Source organism: Euprymna scolopes, chromosome 14 (assembly GCF_053919585.1).
Source record: "Euprymna scolopes isolate OS-2025 chromosome 14, ASM5391958v1, whole genome shotgun sequence".
NCBI classification, from domain to species: Eukaryota; Metazoa; Mollusca; class Cephalopoda; order Sepiida; family Sepiolidae; genus Euprymna; species Euprymna scolopes.
In genome coordinates, this window is record NC_136495.1 from 108,182,190 (window position 1) to 108,206,765 (window position 24,576).

General features: G+C 35.8%; 1 protein-coding gene across 5 annotated transcripts in view; it reads left to right on the forward strand.

The window, feature by feature from the left end:
• The first annotated feature begins 221 nt into the window (after positions 1 to 221).
• Positions 222 to 24,576, forward strand: part of LOC145293210 (myosin light chain kinase 3-like) — a 410,867-nt gene continuing 386,512 nt past the window's right edge. The window contains exon 1 of one of the 5 annotated variants that reach the window (XM_080139736.1): positions 222 to 1,160. In XM_080139736.1, the coding sequence (XP_079995862.1) occupies positions 1,085 to 1,160 (76 nt within the window). In that variant the 5' untranslated portion in view covers positions 222 to 1,084. The remainder of the gene's footprint in view (positions 1,161 to 24,576) is intronic. The other 4 variants (XM_080139738.1, XM_080139737.1, XM_080139740.1 and 1 more) reach the window with 4 other exon arrangements.

The window sequence follows — 24,576 nt, forward strand, 5'->3', positions numbered from 1 at the left end:
TAGGTAGAAAAGTAACTTATCTTGCCTTTGATAACATTTATTTTTTATATATTTGTTTTTTGACAACTTTTTCGAATCTATGTGTAAACCCCCAAAACTCCCGGGCAATGCTAGGAAGTAAAGTATAGCTTGCTTCTTTTTTTTTTTTAATTTTTATTTTTTATTTTTTTGTACATAAAAGGATACGAAGTCGTGACTGTTTTAACTACTATAACAACGAGCAATAACTACTACTCTACGACTTAGTAAAAAGTAGTAGGAGGGGCACTTTTTTCTTCATGAAAAAAAAAAAAAAAAAAAAAAAAAGTTAGCTTAGTTGAAAAAGCGTCTGGTTACATACAAGGGTACTAATGTTTGGAAACGCTGCCTCGCCCTCCTCACCAAACCGTGGTTGCGTGCGTGCAGTGGTTTTATATACAGGAGAACAGTGCCCGTCTCATTCAAAACTGAAAAACATCTTCGTTTAAAGAGAAATTTACCAGCGTCGTAAATGGACAGCTAAGAAGCAAACAACATCAACAACAATCTTTATTTTTGCTACGCGAAGTGGAGATTTATTTGCCTTGGATTCTGAACTCGGGGAAACAAAGAATTACGAGGAGTTATTATTATTATTATTATTATTATTATTATTATTTTTTTTTTTTTTTAAAGTTTTCAAGTTTTTATTTGGATATCAATTTGATTTAATTCTAAAAAAAAAAAAAAAAAATCAGCAGTCAAATTGTAGTAAAGAAATCTATTTCATATCTCTCTTTCTCATATGTGTGTAGTGTAGTAACTACTGAAATAGCTGATTAATTTATTTTGTATTTATTGCTGAAGTTCACAAAGAAGAAAGAAAAAAAATCTTCAAGGTTGGCAATTTGAAAATCAGCTGACGGAAATTGCAGCTGAGGTTCATCCACAGACAGCTGCTTTGCCGTATTACAGCTCTTCAATTTGGCTAGAAACAGGAAATCTCAGTGTGGCTATATTACGCAATTTTTCTTAGAAAAAACAAAACAAAAAAACAACGAAAAAATTAAAAAGAAAAGAAATCTTTTCTTATATTGTTTCCGAGTTTGAATGTCCCAAAATCACTATGAATGGATTAAACACTGAAACGGAACTTTCAGAAGAACACAAAATACACGTGGATGAAAATGATCCCGTCGCAGGTTAGTAATTAACTTCATTTTCTTTTTATCCCCCCCCCCTCCGCGTTCTAAACTCTTATATTTACTTACTTTGTATATGTAACCCAATATTTTTAACATACACACATATAATTGGCCGTAAATATTTGTTCAATTAGGCGCTAAAGTTCACAATTAGCAAAGAAATAGATTCTTTTTTTTTTTTTACAACTACTACGCATAGTAAATTTAACGCCTTCCTTTAGTTTACGGCACGGTACTTGTACAGTTTAATCAAGACATTCAAAAATGAAAATATCGAAAAAAAAAGGTTATATTGTACGTATCCGTTTTGGACTGAAGATCTCGGGGAAAAAATCATTTAATTTGATCAAGTAGTTTTTAGTTTACAGCAGAAAAACGCGTTTTTATGAGAGCGCGTTGAAGTCAGCCATTATGAAATTTGTAAACACGCCACGGAGAGATAACTCCAGTTAAAGCGCCGACACTCAATCCCATCTTTAATACTAGCTTTTATTCCTAAAAATCGAACCTTTTGCTTGGTATCATAAATTGTTTTTTCGCTGTAAAATAAAAACTACTTGATGAAATTAAGTGAATTTTTTTTTTTCGGAGAACTTCGTTCCATAACGAATACGTAGAATATAACCCCCTCTTTTTTTTTTTTTTTTTCGATATTTTCACTTTTGAATGTCTTGATTAAACTGTACAAGTACCATTTGTCAGCCTGTTTTTCCTTTTTTATCCAACAAAATGAAAACAATTTTGGTGTTTATGTTCTTATGTTACCGTGATTTATTTATTTTTTATTCTATTAATGGTTTAAGTGCCTCCTCCCCTAACGGTTGAAGTGTTCCTAATGTTTTTAAATGTTTGGAACATGTGCCCATAACTGCCCCCCCCCGCACCGTTAAATCCGGTTAAAAAAATAACAAAATAATCCGAAAATCACAAAGTTCAAGCAAAATTGAAATTTTTATCCATCTCCCCACCCCCCAAAAACACGCGGCCAAACAAAAAATATCCATCTAAAAAAAAAAAAAAACGGCAAGAAAAAAATATCCATCCAAACAAAAAAAAAAAAACACGCACACACAGCGAAAAAAAAAATATTCATCCCCAAAACACGGCTCCCGCAAAAATACCCATCCAAAAAAAAAAAAAAAAAAAAATTAAAAAAAATAATCCGAACACCGCAAAGTTCAAGACCAACTTTCTTAGAACTGCATGCGTGTGGAACCCTCTTCTGATTGCCTACGTTCCAGCTGACTACAATCTGATTGTCTTCAAGTCCAACGTAAACAAGTACTTGATGAACCGTCCCCCTAAGTAATCCAATTTACAAAATTCCCACTACTTATGCTTACTGCGCTGTGATCACATTGACTAATGTATATCGGAATAAGGATATTTCACCACCCTTCCTCCAGTGGCCTCCGGGCCTTGATAAAAAAAAACACGCCAAACTTTCCTTTTTGGAATAATGAACGCTCCTTCGATTGAACTGCATACAACATCGGAGCCGATATGTATTTCGCGGCCTCACTCGTGTACGTCCGCCATGGAAACAGTGTTGTGTAACTGTCGGTGCTTGCTAAGCTATAGTCAACAACTCGATTTTTAAAATGTATCGTTTTAAGCAAAAACAATATTACATAACGATTATCATAGTTTACAGATTTGATAATCATATGAAAAGAAAAACTTTTGAAAAAAAAAAATGGGTTTGTATTAGTGTACACATAGATTAAAAAAAGTTGTCCAAAAACAAATATATAAAAAATGTTATCAAAGACAAGATAAGTTACGGTATTCCATGGGCGTTGAGTTCCATGGCGACCAGCAGAATTATTTAATGGTCGCTTCCTTAGCCCCCCCCCCTTAGCATGCGCAGTATAATATTTTTTTATTTACATATTTTTATTTATTTATTTATTTATTTACTTTATTTATTTACTGACGTTGGTTTTAGTAACTAGACGATTTGATAATTTCGTAACCCTTAAACGCATGCCGGAAGATTTAAATTTGTTCATTATTATTGTAATAAAGAAAAAAAAAATTCATTCAACACAAAAAATCAAAAACACATACTAATGACAAATGATTTACTATTCTATTCATTGAAATTTACTGATTTTTAAATGAAAAAAGTTAAAAATAGTTTATGTGCACATGTAAAAATGTAAAAGTGAGAAATTATTTTAATATTTATTAAAAAAAATTGGTATTTTTTATTTTATTCTATTTTTATTTATTTATTTTGATTAGGTCCACCTTATAAACACCCCCAACCTCCCCATACTTCGGATTCGAAAAAGTTGTCAAAAAACAAATATATAACAAATAAATGTCATCAAAGGCAAGATACGTTACTTTTCTACCAAACTGGATACATTTTTCGTGTTTTTATTCAATGTAACATGCTTATTTAGCTCGAAAAGCATACAGTGTTTACCGATGTATTGGAAAATTCAAGATGGCGGCCGACACTCTCTTTAACACGGTAAGTTCAGGAAAAGATGTTATAAATAATAAACTAGATAAAATACTGTTAGAAATTCGCTCATTATATGTTACCGTGACATAAGTTGGCATATATTCGGTGTTTTTTAAATAGTATTTTGTCTAGTTTATTATTTATAACACCTTTTCCAAAACTTACCATGTTAAAGAGTGTCGGGCGTCATTTTGAATTTTCCAATACATCGGTAAACACTGCATGTTTTTCGAGCTGAATAAACATGTTACATTGAATAATAATAAAAAAAAATTGATAACATTTATTTGTTATATATTTGTTTTTTGACAACTTTTTCGAATCTATGTGTACAGTAATACAAACCCAGTTTTTAGTGTTTTTAAAGATTTATTTAATTGAACATGTTTATTCAACTCAAAAAAATAGTGTTTACCGATGTATTGGAAAATTTAAAATGGCGCCGGACTCTGTTGAACGGACTCCGGTTACGGAGAGAATTCAATTCTAATTAAGTTGGAAACCGTCGTTTCTCCTAAATCAATAATTATAGTTTTATTAGTTACTATATTTATAAAAAGTGATTAATGTCGATGCTGTGTCATTTATAGATCTAAGTTGAAAGAAAAAGCAACAGCACCTGCTTACGAGCAACAGCTTGATTTATCGAGTATTTTCGAGTCAAATATCTAAAAGCGCGTAATGATTGATAGCTCGTCGCTTTGTGCTGATCTGAACATATGATGAACGCAAAACGAGAAACTGTTGATCACTATGTGCTTTGGATTGGAGATGCACACACACATATATACATACGCACACACGCACACACATTTTTATTATATATATATATATATATATATATATATATATATGCACACCTTTATATATATGTAGTAAGTTATAAAAATACATATGGCAATTAAGCTACATAGAATATTCCGCGTTTCATCCACGCGAGGATTCGTCAGGCTTTGAGCACTGAAGTAAATACTTAAAGTTTACACATAAAATTATACTTTCGTATATTAATTTATGTGATTAAATGAAATAATCACACACACACACTCTTTATCTGTGCCTAAACCTAAACGTGGATTCCATGAACAAAGCTTCTTTCTTAGAACTACACGCCTGTGGAATTGTCTTCCGTTTTCCTGCTTTCCGGCTGACTACAATATGGTTGTGTTCAAGTCTAAAGTAAATAAGTTCTTGATGAGCCGTTCCATATAAGTTATCAAATTTACCAAATTTTCATTACTGATGATTACTATATTAACCAATTTCTACTGTACACTCTTTAACCCTTATCCTTGAGTGGCCTCTGGGCCTTGATAATGTGGTGATGCCTTTGTAAAAAAAAACAAAAAAAAACAAAAAAAAAACACACACACATACACACATATATTACTCAAGTGACTGAGGGAAGTTTTCTAGTCAAATGCTGTTGTAAACTTTAATCTAATATAAGTATTAATGTTTATATTCATCCCAACCAAAAATTAAAAGCTCGATACTCCAGGAAGTTTTCATCTTTTCCTCTTTCTCTATCCCTTTTGTTAAACTTTTATGCAAGTATTAATTTACACACATTACTCTACACAAACTGTATCTTACACTCTATGACCAACATCATGAAGTGGAGTTTCATGAAATGCTAAACTCAGCAAATCTTTAGCTTCGCTATCTTTATGATCTGCTAATTAGTTATTTTCCTCTGAAGAGCAGAATCTTACATTATTTGAAACTCCGGAATAAGAATATTTCACCACCCTTCTTTATTGGAGGTATTCTATTGAAAAATTAATTTTTACATGTAAATCTCCGTCTTTGTTTATGCTTAAGAAGGCCGGAGGGCAAAACGGCCGAAACGTTGTGACTATAACAACCAAGATGAGGAAGTCAGTCCGACAATCTCAATAAATGAAAACACCTTATCTCAAAAATACAGACAATTACTGTGTGTGTATGTATGTGTGTTTGTATGTCGCGCAAAAACATTCGACAGAGGCGACGGATTTTCACGAGATTAGTATCATTTTTAAGCCAGACATCTTGGATGACAAATATAAAAATATTGGCCAAAAACATTAATTCCTTTAACATAAACTGGACCCTTTTCTACAAGGAGGGGTGCCGAAAAAATCGTTTCTTCATTTTCTCTCCTCCTGCTACTACGACAATGACGTCATGTTTAACCTAGAAAACATTGACGTTAGTTTGAACCACCTGCAAGTGTTTTTAAAGGTTTAATTTTATCCGTTCTCAATTGTATGTCTCTTTGGCGTAGGAGTAACATGTCAGGCTTTTTTTTCGTCTTAGCCTCGATGCTTCGGGTTCGAGCCTAGCTTCCGACCTAAAGTTTTTTCCTCTTGTACACCTTTTGTTTTTTTCCTTTTTACTTTGTTTTGGTTTTCCAATGTTTTTAACATCGTGTTTTTTTTATAATATTAAAACAGGGTCACCCTCCCCTACATACACACCTCCAAATACCTGGGCAACGCCGGGTACCCTCGCTAGTTATATATAAAAGCTTAATGGGGAAAGATATACGGCATAGTTGCGTTGACACAGTGGGTTCTCGTCAGATCACCGAAGTTAAACATTGAGCCTGGTTAGTACCACATGGGTGACTATTTCGGAATTCTAGGCACTGTATGTGCTCTCCGCTTATCTAGGCATTTGTTTCCAGTCGTCCTGTACAAACACTTCATTTGCCACTGGTATTTAACAATGTCGACTCGGGAGAGGTGTGGTTGGAGATTGCGCACCTCCTATCACAAAAAATTTCACGCGCAGGCATTCGTGGGCACTCAGTCAGTCAAAGACTGAAGGATCCCTTTTAATGAGAGAAAATCTCATCAGAGTGCCCGATTATAAAGAAAACTTCAAGATAAGACCGTAAAATCTATCTTTATAATTATAAAACTCTGTGGACCGTCCGACTACCATTGCTTGCATCTTGTCCATCAAAAACATTGTTATCATAGAAACCAGTTTGTATTTAATAAAATTCACACCCCATTCCACAGTTCAACCATATTGATTCCAAATTTCAGTCTTTATTTAACTTATTGGCATAGTTTCAATCGTATCTTGTTTTGGTTTCGATTCTAGCTGATGGCACTCCAATCATTATTTTTTTTATTTTTTTTATTTTAACTTTTGAAATCCTGACTATATATTGGGTACAATATAATATGAAATGATTGATTTATTATAATAATAAATACGAGATCCGCTTAAATTGAAATAGACTTAAGCGTATTTTACGACCGGGCAACACCAAGCGCCTTGCTAGTATAATTATAAAACTCTGTGGACCTTGTTTGCTTTATTGCTTGCTCGTATCGTGTCTTCGACAATCGGGCGATTCCATCTTTTAAAAAATGGGATGACAGGAATTTATGCGTATGGGCGTAGTTCAGAGGCTAAGGAATAAGGGTGGAGAGTTGCATGTTTTAGTTTCGATTCTAGTTGATGGCACCCAAGTCACACGCGCGCGCGCACACACACACACACACACACACACACATACATATTAGTTTTGATATCACGACATAATCGATAGAGAATTGTCTCTATAATGATAAATACGTAATCGGCATGAATTTAAATATTTCTACAATATTATTTAAGCGTATCTTACGACCGGGCAACGCCGGACAACCTGCTAGTATTTATTTATAAATGTGTTACAGAAAAAAAACAAAAACATCTGTACTATTGGTTTCGTATACCAACATAGGCGACCAGATATTGGTCCTCTATCTTCAGACTGTTTTTATATCTGTCTCTCCGGGAATGGCGTCTAGCATGCTGTCTGTACAGGTTTCATGCACAGTGCGAGACTAATAGATTGGAAACTGATGGTATCGATGTTTTCTGATTTCTTATAAAACACACTCATATGAGAGTGAGTGAGTAAGTGAGAGTTGAAATAAGTGTTCGTTTTTTTTTGTTTTTTTTTTATCAGAAACATTACATTATTGGAAATCCTCAACTCTATAATAAAGAGCTATTATAAATATTCGTCTCGTCACACAAGTAAAGATCTGTCGGAAAAAATCGTTTTAAACAGTTAGTAAAATGTTTAATCCATATGAGAGAGAGAGAGAAAGAAGTAGATAGATATAGATTTAGAGGTGTCTATATATATATAGAGAGAGAGAGAAAGGTAGATATGTATAGATAGATTTTGGATTCCTTCCTTATTTTGCTTAATATTTAAACTGGTTTTGCAAACTTTTTACCAATGCAAACAATCTAATCCTAGCTGGATGGAGTTGAGCTTAGTACTGTTAGGCAAACGATTTCTTCGTTAAATGAAACACTAACGTTTCTGTGTAGCGTACTTGCCCTAAGTATATTTTACACTGTGGGTATGCGCTGAGGATGTGAAATCGCAGAGAAATGTCAAGTGTTCACGTTTGCGTCTTTCCGTTGTTTTGAAGTAAATAAACAGTGTATGTGACTGTGACCGTGTGTGTGTGTGTGACTGTGTGTGTTTGACTGTGTGTGACTGTGACAGACTGACAAGTCTGTCTTTGAAATAATTCTCTCATATATATTAATGATGGGACGACTCCAATTCTTTCGAAATCTCTATTTATCTACAATGTTATTTTTCACGATCATCAGAAAAAAACATGTTAAATGTGCATATATTTTCTATAACATAAAGATACACTTGCGTGTGTGGGTGAAGGGATCTATATATTTTGGTTTTACTGATCGTTTAACATCAAAAAATATTATTTCATCATTATTACCAGCACTGGAAGATATTGCTTAAAACAAGATCAAATGAATAAATATAATTAAAGAAATCATTTTTAATATCGGAAAATAGGCAATAATAATAATAATAATAATAATAATAATAATAATAATAATAAGATAAATAAAATGAAATAAAAAAGAATGGCACTTGGTGGGCGTAAGTCGACTTAATGTTCTTTTCTACGCATGCACAAATATACATTTTGAGCTTAAACGATGTTATTTTTTTATCGATTTATATGCATACTAGCAGTTCCGCCCGGCTTTGCTCGGGCCCTACTGTTCATAACTTTATGTGCATATGTATATATGTAAAAGTGTGAATATGTACGGTAATGCCTTTCTATGTAATAGACTTCCTTAACTACCATAGAGAAAAGTTGGTGGAGACTGCAGACGGCATTTTTTTTTTTTTTAATTTGACCCCAATTTTGACTCCTTAACATTTATTGTTTTGGGCTCAAATTGCTCCATGTCCTAGTAATCTACATCTAAAATTTCAAGTATTAAGACCCAAAATTGGTGGCGGAGTGGTAAAGTCTCCAAATGTCAACTCTGTACCCTTTGACCTCTTGGCAGCAAAATTTTCGCCCCAAAACAAACTAAAAAAACTTGCTGCATATTTTTTATGCAAAATTTCAAATGTTTAGACCCCAAATTGGCTTAATAGTTTGCTAGAGACCGCAAATGTAAACTCTTTTCAACTTTGACACCTTGGAAGGCAAATTTTCAGCAAAAAAAAAAAAAAAATGATTAAAAAACTTGTCCTATGTCTGAATACACTTTCTGTAAAATTTCAAATGTTTAGACCAAAAATTGGCTGAGTAATTTGGTAGACCGCAGAAGTCAATATTTCCAAAACTTTGACCCCAATTATGACCCTTTTAACATTTGCTGTTTTGGGCTCAAATCAAATTAAAAAGTTAGATCCATGTCCAAGTAACCTACATCTAAAATTTCAAGTGTTTAGACCCAAAATTGGCAGAGGAGTTTGGTAGAGTTTTCAAAAGTCAAATCGTTGAACTTCAACCCCTTAACAGCCAAATTTCTGGCCGAAAACCGATTAAAAAGATTTTCCTAAATCTCAATACCCCCTTATGTCAAATCTCGAGTATGTAGACCGAAAATGAAGAGTTATTTGTCAGGGAAGTGTACACACAGACAGACATACACACAGGCATTTTCACTTTTATAGATATATAGATAGACGTGGTGGAGACTGTAATGAATAACGTATGACAGATGTTTTGACCTGATTTATTTCTAGATTATTTCTAGATATTTATTTCTAGATTATTTATAGATATTTATAGAAATATACGAGGTCGTTCCAACAGCGAAGCCTATTTTTGAACTCTAAAATTAAAACGTTGAAGCACTACGTAGACGGGAATGGTGTCATTAAAATGAGGGACTTTTTGTGCGCCAGAATGTTTCTTTTCTCTCTCTCTCTCTTTTATTCCTCGGCTCAGAAAAGTTCTGAGCGCGCTTTGCCACTCACATCTGTCGCCTCTCTGAAATCTACGAACCCATCTCATAACTGTGTTGACATCAACTACATCGATTTTGTAAACGTTTAACTCGCGCCGGTGAATGCTGATCGATTAAATTTTTTTTTTTTTCTGCGTGGCGGCATTCAATGACGCATCTGTGTCTGACGCACGTCTACGACAGGCGTTGCTTTCTTAGTCTCACACCGTCAGTATCTACAATAGAGAAGAGAGATGAAACTGTCAGGGCATGAATGCATAAATATTATTTAATTATTGGAATTCTTTTGAGGAGTAATTTATACATTTTATTTATTTGCTGACTATTATCCTCATTTTTATAGTCGGTTTTCATCAGGTTGTTAACCGCGGCAGGATAGGAATTCTGAATCTTGAACTGTATCTTCAGTAATTACTGCCTTCCATAATTGTTGTCTCATATTTTGGCCAACTAATCCTCTGGCCAGATTTGGATAAGATTAAAATCACTATCCTCAGACAATGCTCGCTCACCTGAAACTGTAGAGATTCAACGTCTCGACTCACGACGCCATTATTAGTCTGCCAAACATATGATGAGACGACAACAACTATGGAAGGCAGTAATTACTGGAGATACAGTTGAAGATTTAGCATTCTTATCCCTTCGCGGTTAACAACCCGAAGAAGGTACCAACCGAAAACTCTTCATCTCCAGAACTTGTACAGAATAGGTACTGATCAGAAACTCTTCTGAAATTAAAAATGGCTTCAATTCAAGACTTGTGCTATTCGAAGATGTGATCTACTGAATGATTTCTTATTCAAAATATCCGTTGCTCTTTCTGCTTCTTTTAAAATCGGTTCTCTCTATCGTTCTAAACACTTTCTCACGTGTGAGGCTATTCTCCATCTCTACAAATCAATTATCACACCACGTATGCATTATTGTCATGTTCGGCCTGGCGAATCTCTCTCCCATTTGAGAGTCCTTGATACGCTGCAGAAACGTGTATGTAATATGATTGCAACCTCTCTCTTTTACACACGTGATGTTGATAGCCTCATCTATAAATACTATTATGCCACGTTTTGGTCAGAATTGTCTGATCTATTTCCTGCTTCCTTTGTTTCGACTCGTTTGACTTGTTGGTCTCCATCTGTTCGCTGTTTTGATACCTCATTGTAATACAGCTTCCTATTCCAGCAGCTTCTTTCAAGAACTTCAGTCTTGTGAAATTCTCTTCCTGTTGACATTTTTCCTGCCTTTTAAATTAAGACAAATAGGCATCTCCTGTCTTGTGATAATTATCTTTCGTTCTTGTGAGCTCCTTCCATTTACTGGCTTCACACCTTGTCTGGCGCGATTTCCATAAATAAAACATGTGATATATTGACTGGCTTACATTCCAATACGTCCAATCTACTTATTAATACTCACTAACCATAACTAACTATCCTTACTCTAACCTAAGAGTTAGCGATAGTTAAGGCTAAGTAGTTAGGGTTAATGGGTAGTTCATATGCTGGAATGCGAATAACTTCTAAGCATTACGTTTTCTTTTGAAAGAGAATTGATTTATTTTTTGCTAATTACTTCAACGGGAAAATTATCCTCCTCTCCCCTTCCAAAAAAACAACAAAAAAAAAAACAAAAACAAAAAAGAAAAGTCAAGAAGAAGAACAACAAAGCATATATTCCAGTGTTTCTCAACCTTTGAGGCCCGTGGCTTCCTTATCTCCATACTCGTGCCCCCCCCTCACCCTGCACTTCAACAATAACAAAAATGCAGTTTTTTCTTTGTTTTTTTTTAGTCACTCTAAAATTATAAATCGAAGTGAAAATTTCGCTGAAGAAAAAAAGCCACACTTGCTATTGAACTCCTGTGACAATGCCTCTTATGTCTGGTCCTGTCTTTGGACAAATTAGACGATTTCCGTGTAAAAACGCTTTTCGGGATACGAACATTTCAGTATACGAAATCTAAGCTGGACCCAATTAATTTCGTATCTAAATATTCCACTGTATACAAAAATAAATGACATTTTTTTTTCTTATTGCTGGAGTCTTGTTACCTTATTTATACATTGTAAGTTTCTGCATTTTGAATTACATTTTTCTAGCGTCGTCTTATGGCTCCCCGAATTGAAGTTCTGTGCCCCCCCCGGTTGAGAAACACTGATATACTAAAAGAAAAAAAAGCGAAACTAAAATTACTTGAACAAAGTTTCTTTCCTAGAACTATCCATCTGTGGAACGTAATACCGCGGGCTGCCTCCCTAACATGATTGTTTTCAAGTCAAATGTCAACAAGTTCTTGTTGAACCATCCTCTTAAATAATCAAACCCTAACCAAGTTCCACCGTTATCGATCATTACGGTGTTGTCTCACCGGCAACCAGACACTCATTAACCTTTATCCTCGAGTGGCCTTTGGTCCTTGATAAGTGATGACCCCCTAGTAAGAATAAGATAAAAATAAAAACCAACTCCCGGACAACGACCGGTATGTAGAGCTAGAAAATAATCACGTGTCGTTAGCTTTCGTCGGACCGCGATGTGTTATGTGGGAGTCGTTTTGTGTCAGTTGTTGGCCAACTTGCATGCGAAAAGTTCTCGCTTCGGTTCAAAAATAATTGGCAAAAGTCACCAGAAATATTTGCACCAAAAGTGTAGCTCCCGACACTAGTGGCCAGGCTCTGTCTGGATGGGTGGGGTTGTCGTCTACATCTGCTATAACTCTGCTCCAATAAGACTTTCGAAGAAACGCCAAAACATAACTATTCGAGTTGATATATCGTCGGGAGCGAGGAGTGCCGGAGCAAAATCTATAAAACATCCATCTCTTTGTATACAAACTAACGTCTTATTATGTACTAGAAGGGAGACCCGACGTTGACTGGGATTGAATTAGAATCGTTGGTTGGTTTTGTTTTACGGCATATCAACCCTTTTCAGGTTATTTAATGCCGAATCCAGTGATTTTTGAAGAACAATGTTTTAATAGAGTATATTTGATTTTTTAAGTCTGTTTCTATTTAGCCCATAGTTAGGACCCTAACAGGCACTACCACTCCGGGTCAGAGTGAACCTGGGAGCAATGGTAATTAAAGGGTGGCTCCACACTCCCCAAAGCCCACAAGCTGGGGCCTCACCATCGAATATAGTTTACTCATATCCAGGACCGTGAATTAGAATCAGCAAATGTATTAACTGTCGATACTTTTATTGTCATCGAAATCTGTGAAATCGCCTATTTTAAAATCCAATCAGTTTATTGCCTAGTCTAGTCAAAGACTCATCACGATGCACCAAGAGGAAGCTTCATATGCCTCCGTGCAGCAACTTAATAGTCCACAATAAATTGTAGTCTACATTGCACTGTAGAGAATGCTGTTGGTTTTATGCAATTATTTTTTATATATAATGGCTTGAATTAAAGTTTCAAATGCAAAAGTCAAGTATCATGGTTCAATTGTGCTCTAAACAGAAACATTCATTTCGAATGTGTTTTTGTCTTCTCTGGTTTCTATACTCCAGACCTTGCAACACCTCTCAAATGCATTTGTGGTGATAGGTTTCATAAGGGTGTTAACTTTAGTCAAAATTGGACTGTTCCTTCTTTCATCAGACATTATCGATATTTATCGGAGGCATTTCGATACAAAATCTAGCTTTTGGGAACACTCCCAGACGTATAAAGTACATTTTTGTGAAATTTGAAAAAAAAAAAAAAAAAAAAAACCGTCCCAACCGTTTTGGAGTCAATAGCGACTGAACTCGCACACTGTGCTTTTTTTTATATATAGATAGAGAATATATATTTCATTAGAATATAGAACCGAACAATTTTGCATCACTTGTCTCCTTAAAATCAAAATATATTGATACTATTGTGAAGTTACGCCTAGAACCCTTATTCCAATTTTGATTGTAGAAAAAAGACTATCCCCACCCCAAATCTTTTAAAATTCTCCAAAGACACTGAAACTTGTAACAATAGCTATTAATATTTTTACAATTCCGCAAAAAATCGGAGCTATCCGAATTTCTACAAACTGCTTCAATCCCCCCATTTTTAGCCTTTTGTTTTTTTTTGTTTTTTTTTTTAAAATAGAATTAAGCTAAATATAACCTGCATTGCGACTCTTTTTGCTGAGTTGCTATTTACTTTGCCTCCCCACGAGGGCAGAGTTAGACACCATGGCTGTGTTTTAATGTGGAGAAAAGGAACAAAAATAAATTTTTCAGTTGGGAAGATTTTTTTCCTCCACTAAAGGAGAACAAAAAATTGAAGTGCAGTATCAGAACAGATACTACACTTTGATCTTGGCTCGAAGGCCAAGTAAGAGTTCCTATTCACAATGTCTCCCCACGGGACAGAATTAGACTCTAGGGTAGTTTTTTTTTTTAATGTGGAGAAAGAACAAAGTTATCTAATATTGTGAAGGATTTCTCTTCTACTGAGAGAGAACAAGAAATTGAAGTGCAGCATCTGAAGAACAGATACTACAGTTTGATCTTGGCCCAAAGGTCAAGTAAGAGTTGTTTCAATATTCATAATAGTCGTTTAATTAGTTTTAGGAGTTAATTCTTAAAAACAACTAAAGTACGCTAATAACTGTTGTTCTTTTAGTAGAAGTCCTTATTCTAGGTTGATTTTTCATTTAGGTGATTATTTAAAAATGTCTATACATTACTACACTGCTGGACCGAATTAAGTGTTAGATATTGGCTGGCAACCCCATGAAGAAAAACATTGGATTGGTTGCACCCACGCAAATGGATTTAGCTTTTACGAGGAATAGTGCACCGTCTCCAAGTGATGTTACCTCAAGTAATAGCACGAAGCTGGATACTCCGCCAGACTAGATAAATTCTTGTCCTAGAATCTAGTAAGACCAAAAGACCAAAATGAAAGATACACTACAACGTATGAAAATGGTTAATTGGGGAGAGGAAAATTATGTTCCAAATTTCTTTACTAACTCAGTGCTTGAGAGATAAAGAACTTAAATGGGACATTCGAATATCTATGTTTCTCATGTAGACTTCAAGTGTTAGCCCCAGGTTGTGGGCCCCTTGATTTCTGAGAACTTCGACTGAAGTAAAATTTTTAAAAAGTGTCAGGAATTCAGGATTTTCCACGATTGTCTAATAGAATGCATAATTTGACCCAGAAATATGCGAGAGGTTATGGGCCAAGGATTGATCAATAGACAAAGGAAATATTAAACATCCCAATAGGAAAAGTATGTTTTTATAAATATAATCGTCATAAACACAGTCAGTCGGCCAGAGAGAGAGAGAGAGAGAGAGAGAGAGAGAGCTAGGCTTGTTACGATTTCCTCATCGTCCGACCACTGCCAAACCCCGCACCACACCACGCGCCTTTCAGAAACGTCAAAACACCAGTAATAATTTATAATCAAAAGCTGATTTGTTGATGTGAACTCTAAGCAATATATTTTTTATAGATCAACTGTGTTGTGGTTTTACTTCGCTGTCAGTGTGTGTGTGTGTGTGTGCGCGCGTGCGTAGAAGAACGATCATACTCATTACGAGTAATTGGCGGTGATATATACACTGTACCAGCAACTAAAGTAAATGTTAACATTTATATAGACTGGACAAACGCATTTTGAACAACCAGCCACAACAAATACGTAACAGAAGTATTAAAAATGATAAATTGTACCGAAGTACGTTAATCTATAGCAACTGGCATTTAAGTGTGATTTATCAGTTTAAATGTTTTTTTAAGGCCCAACTCAAAAACAAAACAAAAAAAAAAAAAAAACAACAAAAAAAAAGCGCGTAGCCTCATTTTATAGATTATATAATGAATAGAACGTTTCAAATTGCTGTCAACGTGATTGTGGGATTTAAGTTTGGAACAGATTAATGCACATGCGCAGGGACATATTTTCGACGAGTCCAAGCATTTCTCAGTCAGTCTGTTTGTCTTTTTTCTGCTATTAGTGGTCACCATTCATTAAGGCACAGTCATTCGAGGATGACGGTTAATGAGACAGTAATGATTGTCGGTCGAAACAGGAGGAATGCTATGGAGGATGCTAACATCGATCAATGATATTAACTGCGGTTGCTTATGAGGTTTTCTGTGACAAGAATTTGTCGGCATTGGTTTTGAAAGCAACCAAGTTGTAATTAGCAGGAAATCAGTCTCGTGGTAATGTTCTACAGACGGTAAACACTCGCAGAGAAGCTCTGTCCATCGATTCCCGCCAAGCTTTAAACATGTGGAGGGAGAAAGGAGATGCATTTTCGTTGCGGTAGAAAACGAGTTATTGCTGTGAATGTCTTATAAAGAATCAACATGATAGTAGAAATTTGAACTCTGGTTTACTTCTGGCAGCATCGTAAATCTTGCTTTTCTTTTAGTCCTCGCATTCCAGGAGGAATTTTTCTGACAAAGGGGGGAAGAATTGCTGTTTTTTCTGTCGGAATCTGTTCCTCTCGCATTTATTGTTGCCTAGTTTTTGATATTGGAGTGTTTTTTTAGCTTCTGGTATTGAGTGGCTTTATGCCTTGACCCGAGCGATTTCCATACAAAACCCTGAATATTGTAACTTAGCTGGACACCTTCCATAAAAATAACGACAAAGTAGAGAAAGGTTAGCAACGTTTGTTTTTTTTCCTAGCAGGAAGGAGAAAAGTGCATCTCCCACTCGATTTCGAAATTGGTTTTGTAGTCTGTCATGGTAGGAAAGAGTACGTTGAACATCACAGGTTTTAAATACACACAAATTAATTCTTTTCTTTTTTTTTTTTGCAGTGATGGTAACTAGACGAGTTCTTGCTGTGAATGTTTTCGGGGAGGGAATCAAAGATTAGAGCTCAGTCGAGCACTTGCAAATAAGGATAGAGTAGAGATAGATTAGTAACGTCTCTTCCTCAAGAAATGGATTTTAGGGAACAATAGTGATCAACCGCCCCTACTAGATTTCAAATTGATTTTGTCCCCTGTTTAAGACGGGGAAGTATGCCCATAGCGTCACCTCACGAGATGTGGCACGAGATGTATTCAATCTTCGGACATTCAAGTTTGAATTACAATTTAGATCTTCTCCGTTTCTATCTCATTGTAACAGAGTCGCTGATCCTGATAGCAGTATCGCATAAAGATATGCAAATGATTAAACTGGCTACGTGAAGTGACTGTTTCAGCTGCAAATAACGTTCTCGTCATTAAACGCGCAGATTGTGCGGCCGTACCGTTCTTTTTCGTTTGGACGCATGTCATTTACTAGTGAAAGCGACTCTACGGTATTTATTTCCGAAAGCCTATATTAAAGGGAAACAACAATAAGGAGGCATCCAGAATACTTCTAAAACATCACTTCCGGCAAGAGGTGGGTAGGGAGGGCAGTAAACCCTCTCCCTCTCTTCCTCTGTTAAGGAGTTGTCTGTGGAGGGAGATAGAGGTTAGGTAGTGTCGACACTGATTTCACTCAACTAACTGTAATTTCCCGACGCCAGCGGCCGGTGTGTCAGCGGGGGTTGTAAGGGTTTGTCTGCCTCTGCTGTAACTCTGCCCCAAGAAACCTCACACACAGATCCACTAAAACAGTTCACCCGTTCAAGTAGCTACATCATTAGTAGTAAACGCTCGTCTATCTTGGGAGATAAAACCAGTGCTTTGGGCTAGTTTAGTTCTCCCCCACTGCAAGAACTTAGACACCAGGGTCGAAAAGTGGGATTGAGAAGTTAGCGCCATCGACGAGGGGTATTTTGACCTGCAAAACGTGCCTAGGAAGCCCCGTCAGCATACCCCGGTAAGGGTACCTCAGGCGATTAGCAATAAACTAACCCCTTCTCAAAGAGAAGGCAAAGCCTGGGAGGGTGAAACTCCTAGAACTGCACAGAACTAAACTCCCACCTCAAAACCGACAAGGACCAAATCATTACCGGAATGACCTAATCTCTGTTGATTTGAGGGGGGGGGAGGGTAGGACGAAAATCCCTTTGGGATTCCATTTATTTATGAAAATCAGTTTTTTTTTCCGTTTTAGTTATGGAATGCCTTAATCTAATATATAAAGTAGTCAATCTATCGTTTTTTTATGTGATCGATAGCCTTCTTCCTACAAAACCAATACTTAATTCTAGTTCATCAGTTTCTCTTTTGAACCGTGGCAGCAAGTTGCTTAGAAAAATATAATTCGATTCACTGTTTTTCAGAAAATACTTTGTCTGGGCCGGAATTATTTTTAACCGACTGCCATTTTAAAAAGAAATCACTGTTTTGAAAAAAAAAAAGTATTTAAAAAAAACAAAACAAACTAAAAACGAACAAATTGTCAGCTGGAAAATGAGGAACACTGTGGGAGTACATATATTGATAAATAATATAAACTGCGTACGCCTTATTGTTAAAACAAAAACGACTCTATATAATTTATTTCCGAAATAAGAGTTCTCAATGCACCACTTCCTCCAATGTGACGGCAGTATTCTATCTTTGGACACTTATGTTTGAAAGAGCAGTTGGATCTTTTCCGTTTAATGTCCGCCACGTGATTTTGTGTGTGTGTGTGTGTGTGTGTGTGTGTGTGTGTGATATAAATTACATTCATTACATTAGTAGTAAGGATCTAATGGTGCTTCAGCATTATTGTTTATTCACTTGGAGTTCTCACACAGGGCATCTCCAGGAATTGTTCATTGGCAATAACCACTGGTGTTCCCTGTGGGCATACGTTCAATATATTGTAATTCATATCTACAATCTCTTGAATGTGTTGCTAGTTTCTCTCTATTCTTTATTTCCATTGAAAGATGCTCGACTGAGCTCCAATTTCTCGTTGTTCCTTTTAAGACATTCAAAGCAATAAGATCTTCCATTAAAATTGAAAACAACATTCCTTTATTCTCTACAGCCCCATATCTCTCACAGAAGAAACGTTGCTAGTCACTCTCTGCTCTATTGTTATTTCCATTGAAAGATGCTCGACTGAGCTCAAGTATCTAGTTCCTCATAAAATATTATCAGCAATAACTCTTCTCTCTACGTCAACAAAGAAAAACTTTACCTTTTTTCCCAGTATCTAACGTCAGCAGCTACATGCTTTTCTCAGGAGGTTCCCCCCCTCCTGTGGAACGCATTGCCATAGGACTGACTTCCTGTAGATTAAAAGTTGGTCGTCTTCAAAGTGAATTTCAACAGATTTTTTTTTTATCTTGAACCGTCCACACAAATATTAAGATTTTGGCAATCATTTAATCTTCATCATTATCCTCCAATGTCATGTGGCCTTAATAAACGCTGACTACTTTTAGTAAAAAAAAAAAGTAGCTCTCACGCAAGTTGTTACCAGTCTCTTTCTCTGGAGTCTGAGTGACGGCTCTCCTCAGATATTACATTTCATTATTTTTTGTAATCTAATTATATTATATGGGTGACGGACAACGCCGGAAAATATCGAAGCCGGGCAAAACCAGTTGTAAATGTGATTGCTAGCGATGACGTCAATCGTAAATTCCGATCGAAGAATCGAGATCAAGAAACAATAAGATAATTATTTAACTCTGGATTGAAATTGCTAACAGTACAAAGCATAATACCGTAGAAAAAGAATGTCGAAATAAGTGAACAGTAATTCCAACCAACAGAATTTTAAATATAAAAACAAGTCAACACAAAGACAATCAGGCAGAGAGAGGAGAGAAAAGCTAGCGACAGATTTTTGCTGTCGTCCCACCAGCCAACCACTCCTCATACTGATCCGAACTCTCTCGCTTGTCAGGTTATCATTTGTAAAATAAATAAAACTTTGTTGATTTAAGAAGTCTTTGTTTGATTACAAAAACTACGGTCGTCAAGGTGTATATACTATTGCATGCATTTCGTACAAGTGCGTCTATAAACTATATAGACAATATAACAATCTTCTCGCACCAACTGTTATCAATGACTTTTTAATTGTAGTGTCTAGTGTTGTTCCTTAGAATCTGAAAACAACAATGCAATTTCTCTTCAAAATTTCAGTATCCTGTATTCTTTCAGTCAAGTTTTGGATGGTACGATCTCTGTTTTATATTTCATAGCGGGTGCTTGACTGAGCTTCACTCTATGGTTCCCCACTCCCTGTAAGGCATTTGCGGCAACATTCGACTAGCTACAACCATGATCAGCAATATCCCTTCCTCTCTACCTGTGCGTAAAACTAATCGAAAAATACCACGAAGCAAAGCTTTATTTCCCTAGAACTACTAGTCTATGAAACACAATACCTCTGAGCTACTTCCCAGCTGATTACAATATGGTCGTTTTCAAGTCCAGCGTAAACAAGTTCTTGATGAGCCGTCTACTAAAATAAATGTGGCTTGTCCAATTTCCATTATCACCAATCATCATGCTACCCATTAACCCTCATCCTCGAGTGGCTTCCTGGCCTTGATAAGTGGTGATTATATGGTTAAAATGATCATACTCACTGAAAATTTGCGGCCATTTTTGTTGGGACAAAAAAAAAACAAACAAACAAATAAAATTGTTATATAATCACAAGCAAAAATGAAGACAGCGTTATGTTCTTTTTTGTCAGGCGACAAAAATGTGATTCAAGGCATATATATTAGCGGGACCTCTGGAAATTCCACAGCGGATTCATTCATATTTAATATATTGATGTTGGCATTCTGTGGATGTTTAACGTAAAAGGAGACGCCCTGATATTATTGAAGCTCTTTTGTTAAAACTCACAAAGTATTTATCTAAGCTAGCAGGGACGCCCGGCATAGCCCGGTCGTAAAATACGCTTAAATATATTTTAATTTATGCAGATTTCGTATATATTTTATAGTCAATTATCAATTGATTCTTATAAGTTTCCGGCCACAGTTATAGTCTTTGGTGTGGTTTCAAGTGATGGCCACATCATGGTGCAATCAGGTGGCTGCTGGCAGACCCTGGATGTGGCAGAGGGACTCGGTGCCGACCCACAAGTCCAAAGAGACCCAGGCTTGGCTTTAGAAGGAGCGCTACGACTTTGTACTCTTCTCTCACTGGCCCTCTTTTTTTTTAGTTTTAATATAATCGATAACATGGCTTTTTCTTCTATCTTGTTTTGATTTAGTAAACCAACGATTTACACATCAAACGCTTAGACGCCTAATATTTTTTATTTATTATTATAATCTTAATAATTAGAAAATTCTGTGGGCGTACTTTATTCCAGTATGATTTCTATATATTACATGTTCAGAAGAAATCTATATATCAAAGTGTACCTCATTTGCATATTGCATTATAGAAAACCTATTTTAATAATTAGCTTGATTTTTATGGTTTGTTGTAATAGAATCGTTTTATATGTTCTGTTTAGAAATATTATTTAAAGTTAATTCAATTTAATTTATATTTTATTTTCACTTCTTAATAGCTGAGAACAGTTGCATTTAAAACCGGAAGGAAGCTTATTTATTTAAGCTATGTGAGTTATTTCCTCTTTAAGCTATAAAGGTCATGATTGATTTTCATAGACCAAGATGGACGTGTTTTATACTTCCCTAAATTTAAACATAGTCACTTTTTGTAACAAGTTCGAATACTCTTTTTTCTTTTTTCTTTTACTTTTTTTAGTTTGAAGAGATCAAGGGGCTCCTTCCTGGGGCTAACACTTGATTCTATTATAGTTTAAATTTATATCCGAGGGCTCTTTTAAGAATAGACACTGTTCCCTTTTTGGCTGCTATCTGTATTTCCTTACAGCTTGTTTTTCCAGGGATTGCTTCTAAGTATTTTTGAAGGTTCTTTTTTTATTAGGCCAGTTGCTCCTATCACAACTGGTATAATGTTTATTTCTTTCAGAGACCATGTTGTTTTTAGATCATTTTTTAGGTACTGATATTTTGTTATCTTTTCCCGTTCTGGTCTATTAATGCCAAAATCGTTTGGAACTGTGACGTCGATAATGAGTGCAGTCCTTTCGGACTTGTTCCATATTACTATATCTGGCTTGATGGCCTTGTCTTTTATGTATCTGCCTGCCTGTGTGTCTTTGTCGTAGAACACTGTCACTTTTCTATTTGATGTTATCGGTGGTGGATCATGTTCACAGATGTTCGACGACCTGTCTAGTTGCATCTCTCCACAGATCTTCCAGTGTAAGTGTCTGCATACTTTGTTGTGACAGGCAGTGTAATAACCATCGGCTAGAAGGATCTTGCATCCAGACATTAGGTGGCTTGCGCTTTCAACAGCTGAGTGACAGAATCTGCATTGGTCGTTTTTTTGTAGACCAGCCATTTTCTTAAATCCATTTGTGAGTAAGCCTTGGTCTTGTGCAGCTAATCGTTCTTCATCAAATGGAAATTTGTCACTTTTAAGTCATTGTAGTGAGGCCTCCTTGTTAATGTAACTCTGGTTCAGTTCTTCCATGAACCTGCATGCTCTCTTATGTTCTTGCCATCCTTCTAGTCTTGTCTTCAGTTCCCTTTTTGTATACTTCTTTCTCTTCTTTCGGGCGATTAGGGTTGCTGGGTTGTCATATTCTTCTATTGTGTTGTCCACTGTGTTACCACTGAAATTTTCACCGAGCTTTGTAGTTGACGTCTGCTGGGGCAAACATTTGGTGTGATGTTCATTCACCATTTTTATTTTTGGGGTCAGAAGAACATTTGATATATTGGCCTATGCTTATCACTGAAGCTCGGTATGCGTGGTTTATTTCAGTGAAGCCTAACCCACCTTCTCTACTGGTAAGTACGTGTATCTTAAATAATGTCTAATTAATCCCTTTGCATGACAATGTTTCGACCGGGCAACGTTGGGTATATATAGCTAGTGTAAAATAAAGTCAGCGTAATTCTAATATATATAGTTATAAAAATATATATGGCAATCAAGCCTACTACCTAGCTCTACCTATGTATTGAGCGCTGTTGCAGTAAATACTTAAAGTTTACGCATAAAATAATACTTTCGTATATTAATTTATGTGATTAAGTAGTCCTCTCTCTCTCTCTCTCTCTCTCTCTCTCTCTCTCTCTCTCTCTCTCTCTCTCACACACACATATATATACATGTGTGTGTGTGTGTATGTCATCCATATACAGCACTGTTACGTTGTCTCACAGCTCATCAGTGCGGCTAGACAGGCAACTACCTCAAGCCAGGATTGAAACCCGGCCGTCTGTACGATAGTCAAGGCTCCTAACCACTACGCTATTGATGGCTGCTGCGTGAGTCATGAGTTTAACGATGTTTTGAAATCGTCCGAAATACCTCCGCTCGATTTTGTTTACACAAAAAGCATCGCTTATACGCTAATGGTAATTCGTGTATCACTTCTCAATATGCTCAACTCAAGATAAGGAGACTAGCAGGCCACCCGGCGTTCCCGGTCGTAAAATACGCATAACAATTATATTTTAATTAATGCAGAATTCTTATTTGTTATTAGCAGAAATACCGTTGATATTGAACTTAATGTTAAATTCCTTTTTAAAAATGAAGTAAAAAAAATGGAAAGAAACTGAGACATGTGCATGCAAGTTTTGTTTTTTCTAAATAGTTCACTTCTTGTAAGTAAAAAAAACAACAACAAACAGCCAGTGATTAATTTTATTTTTATTTCGGACTATTAGTCTCATCTTTATTAGTTGTTGTTTGTTTGTTTTTATTGGTTCACAACGTTTCGGCCAACTTCCTCTGGCCTTCGTCAGGTGGTAACCGCGACCAATAAAAACAAACAAACAACAACTAATAAAGATGAGACTAATAGTCCGAAATAAAAATAAAATTAACATAAAAATGCTCATCTCAAAAATAAAAAAATTCCAATTAAGGAATAATATATATATATATATACCAATCGGTACGGACCCGACTATGGAAGATCAGATAATGAATAAATGTGGATTTATAAGATCAAAGAATCCAACCTTGATCGCCCTTCGGGGCCCGTGGCGCAGTTGATAGAGACGTTGAATCTCTACGGTTCCAGATGAACATTGTCTGAAGATAGCGGTTTCAATCCCACCCAAAGCGTGCCAGAGGTAATTGGTCAAAAATGTGGTGAGACGACGACAACTACGGATGGCAGTGATGGCTGAGAATGCAGTTAGGAGATTCGAAGTTCCTATCCGTCGCGGTTACCACCTGACGAAGGCCAGAGGAAGTTGGCCGAAACGTTGTGAACCAATAAAAACAAACAAACAAACAACAACTAATAAAGATGAGACTAATAGTCCGAAATAAAAATAAAATTAACATAAAAATGCTCATCTCAAAATAAAAAATTCCAATTAAGGAATAATATATATATATATAAACAGCCAGTGAGTCAAGGACAATAGCCATTAGACCAGTTTGTCACGGATATAAATTGTTTTTTAAACCTCTTTATTTTTAACATAAAGAAGCTGTCATGATTTCCCATTGTGCATGCGCATTCGTGAAACAGTTGGCAGATAAAAATCCGACCCCTTAAGTCCTTTTTTTTCTGCATAAAAAACCTATTTAAAAGGTTTCCACATGTCTGAATTCACAATATACCAAATTTCAAGTCCGTATATCAAAATTTTGTTGAGTATATAGGTTGAAGTGTCCTAACACAAATGCTCACTTATATATATATTGAAAGACAAAATATCAAATGGGAAATTATTCACACTTTGTAAAATCAGCAACATCGAAAGCTTCTTAATCCAGTCGCAGCTTCGATGGGCGGGTCATGT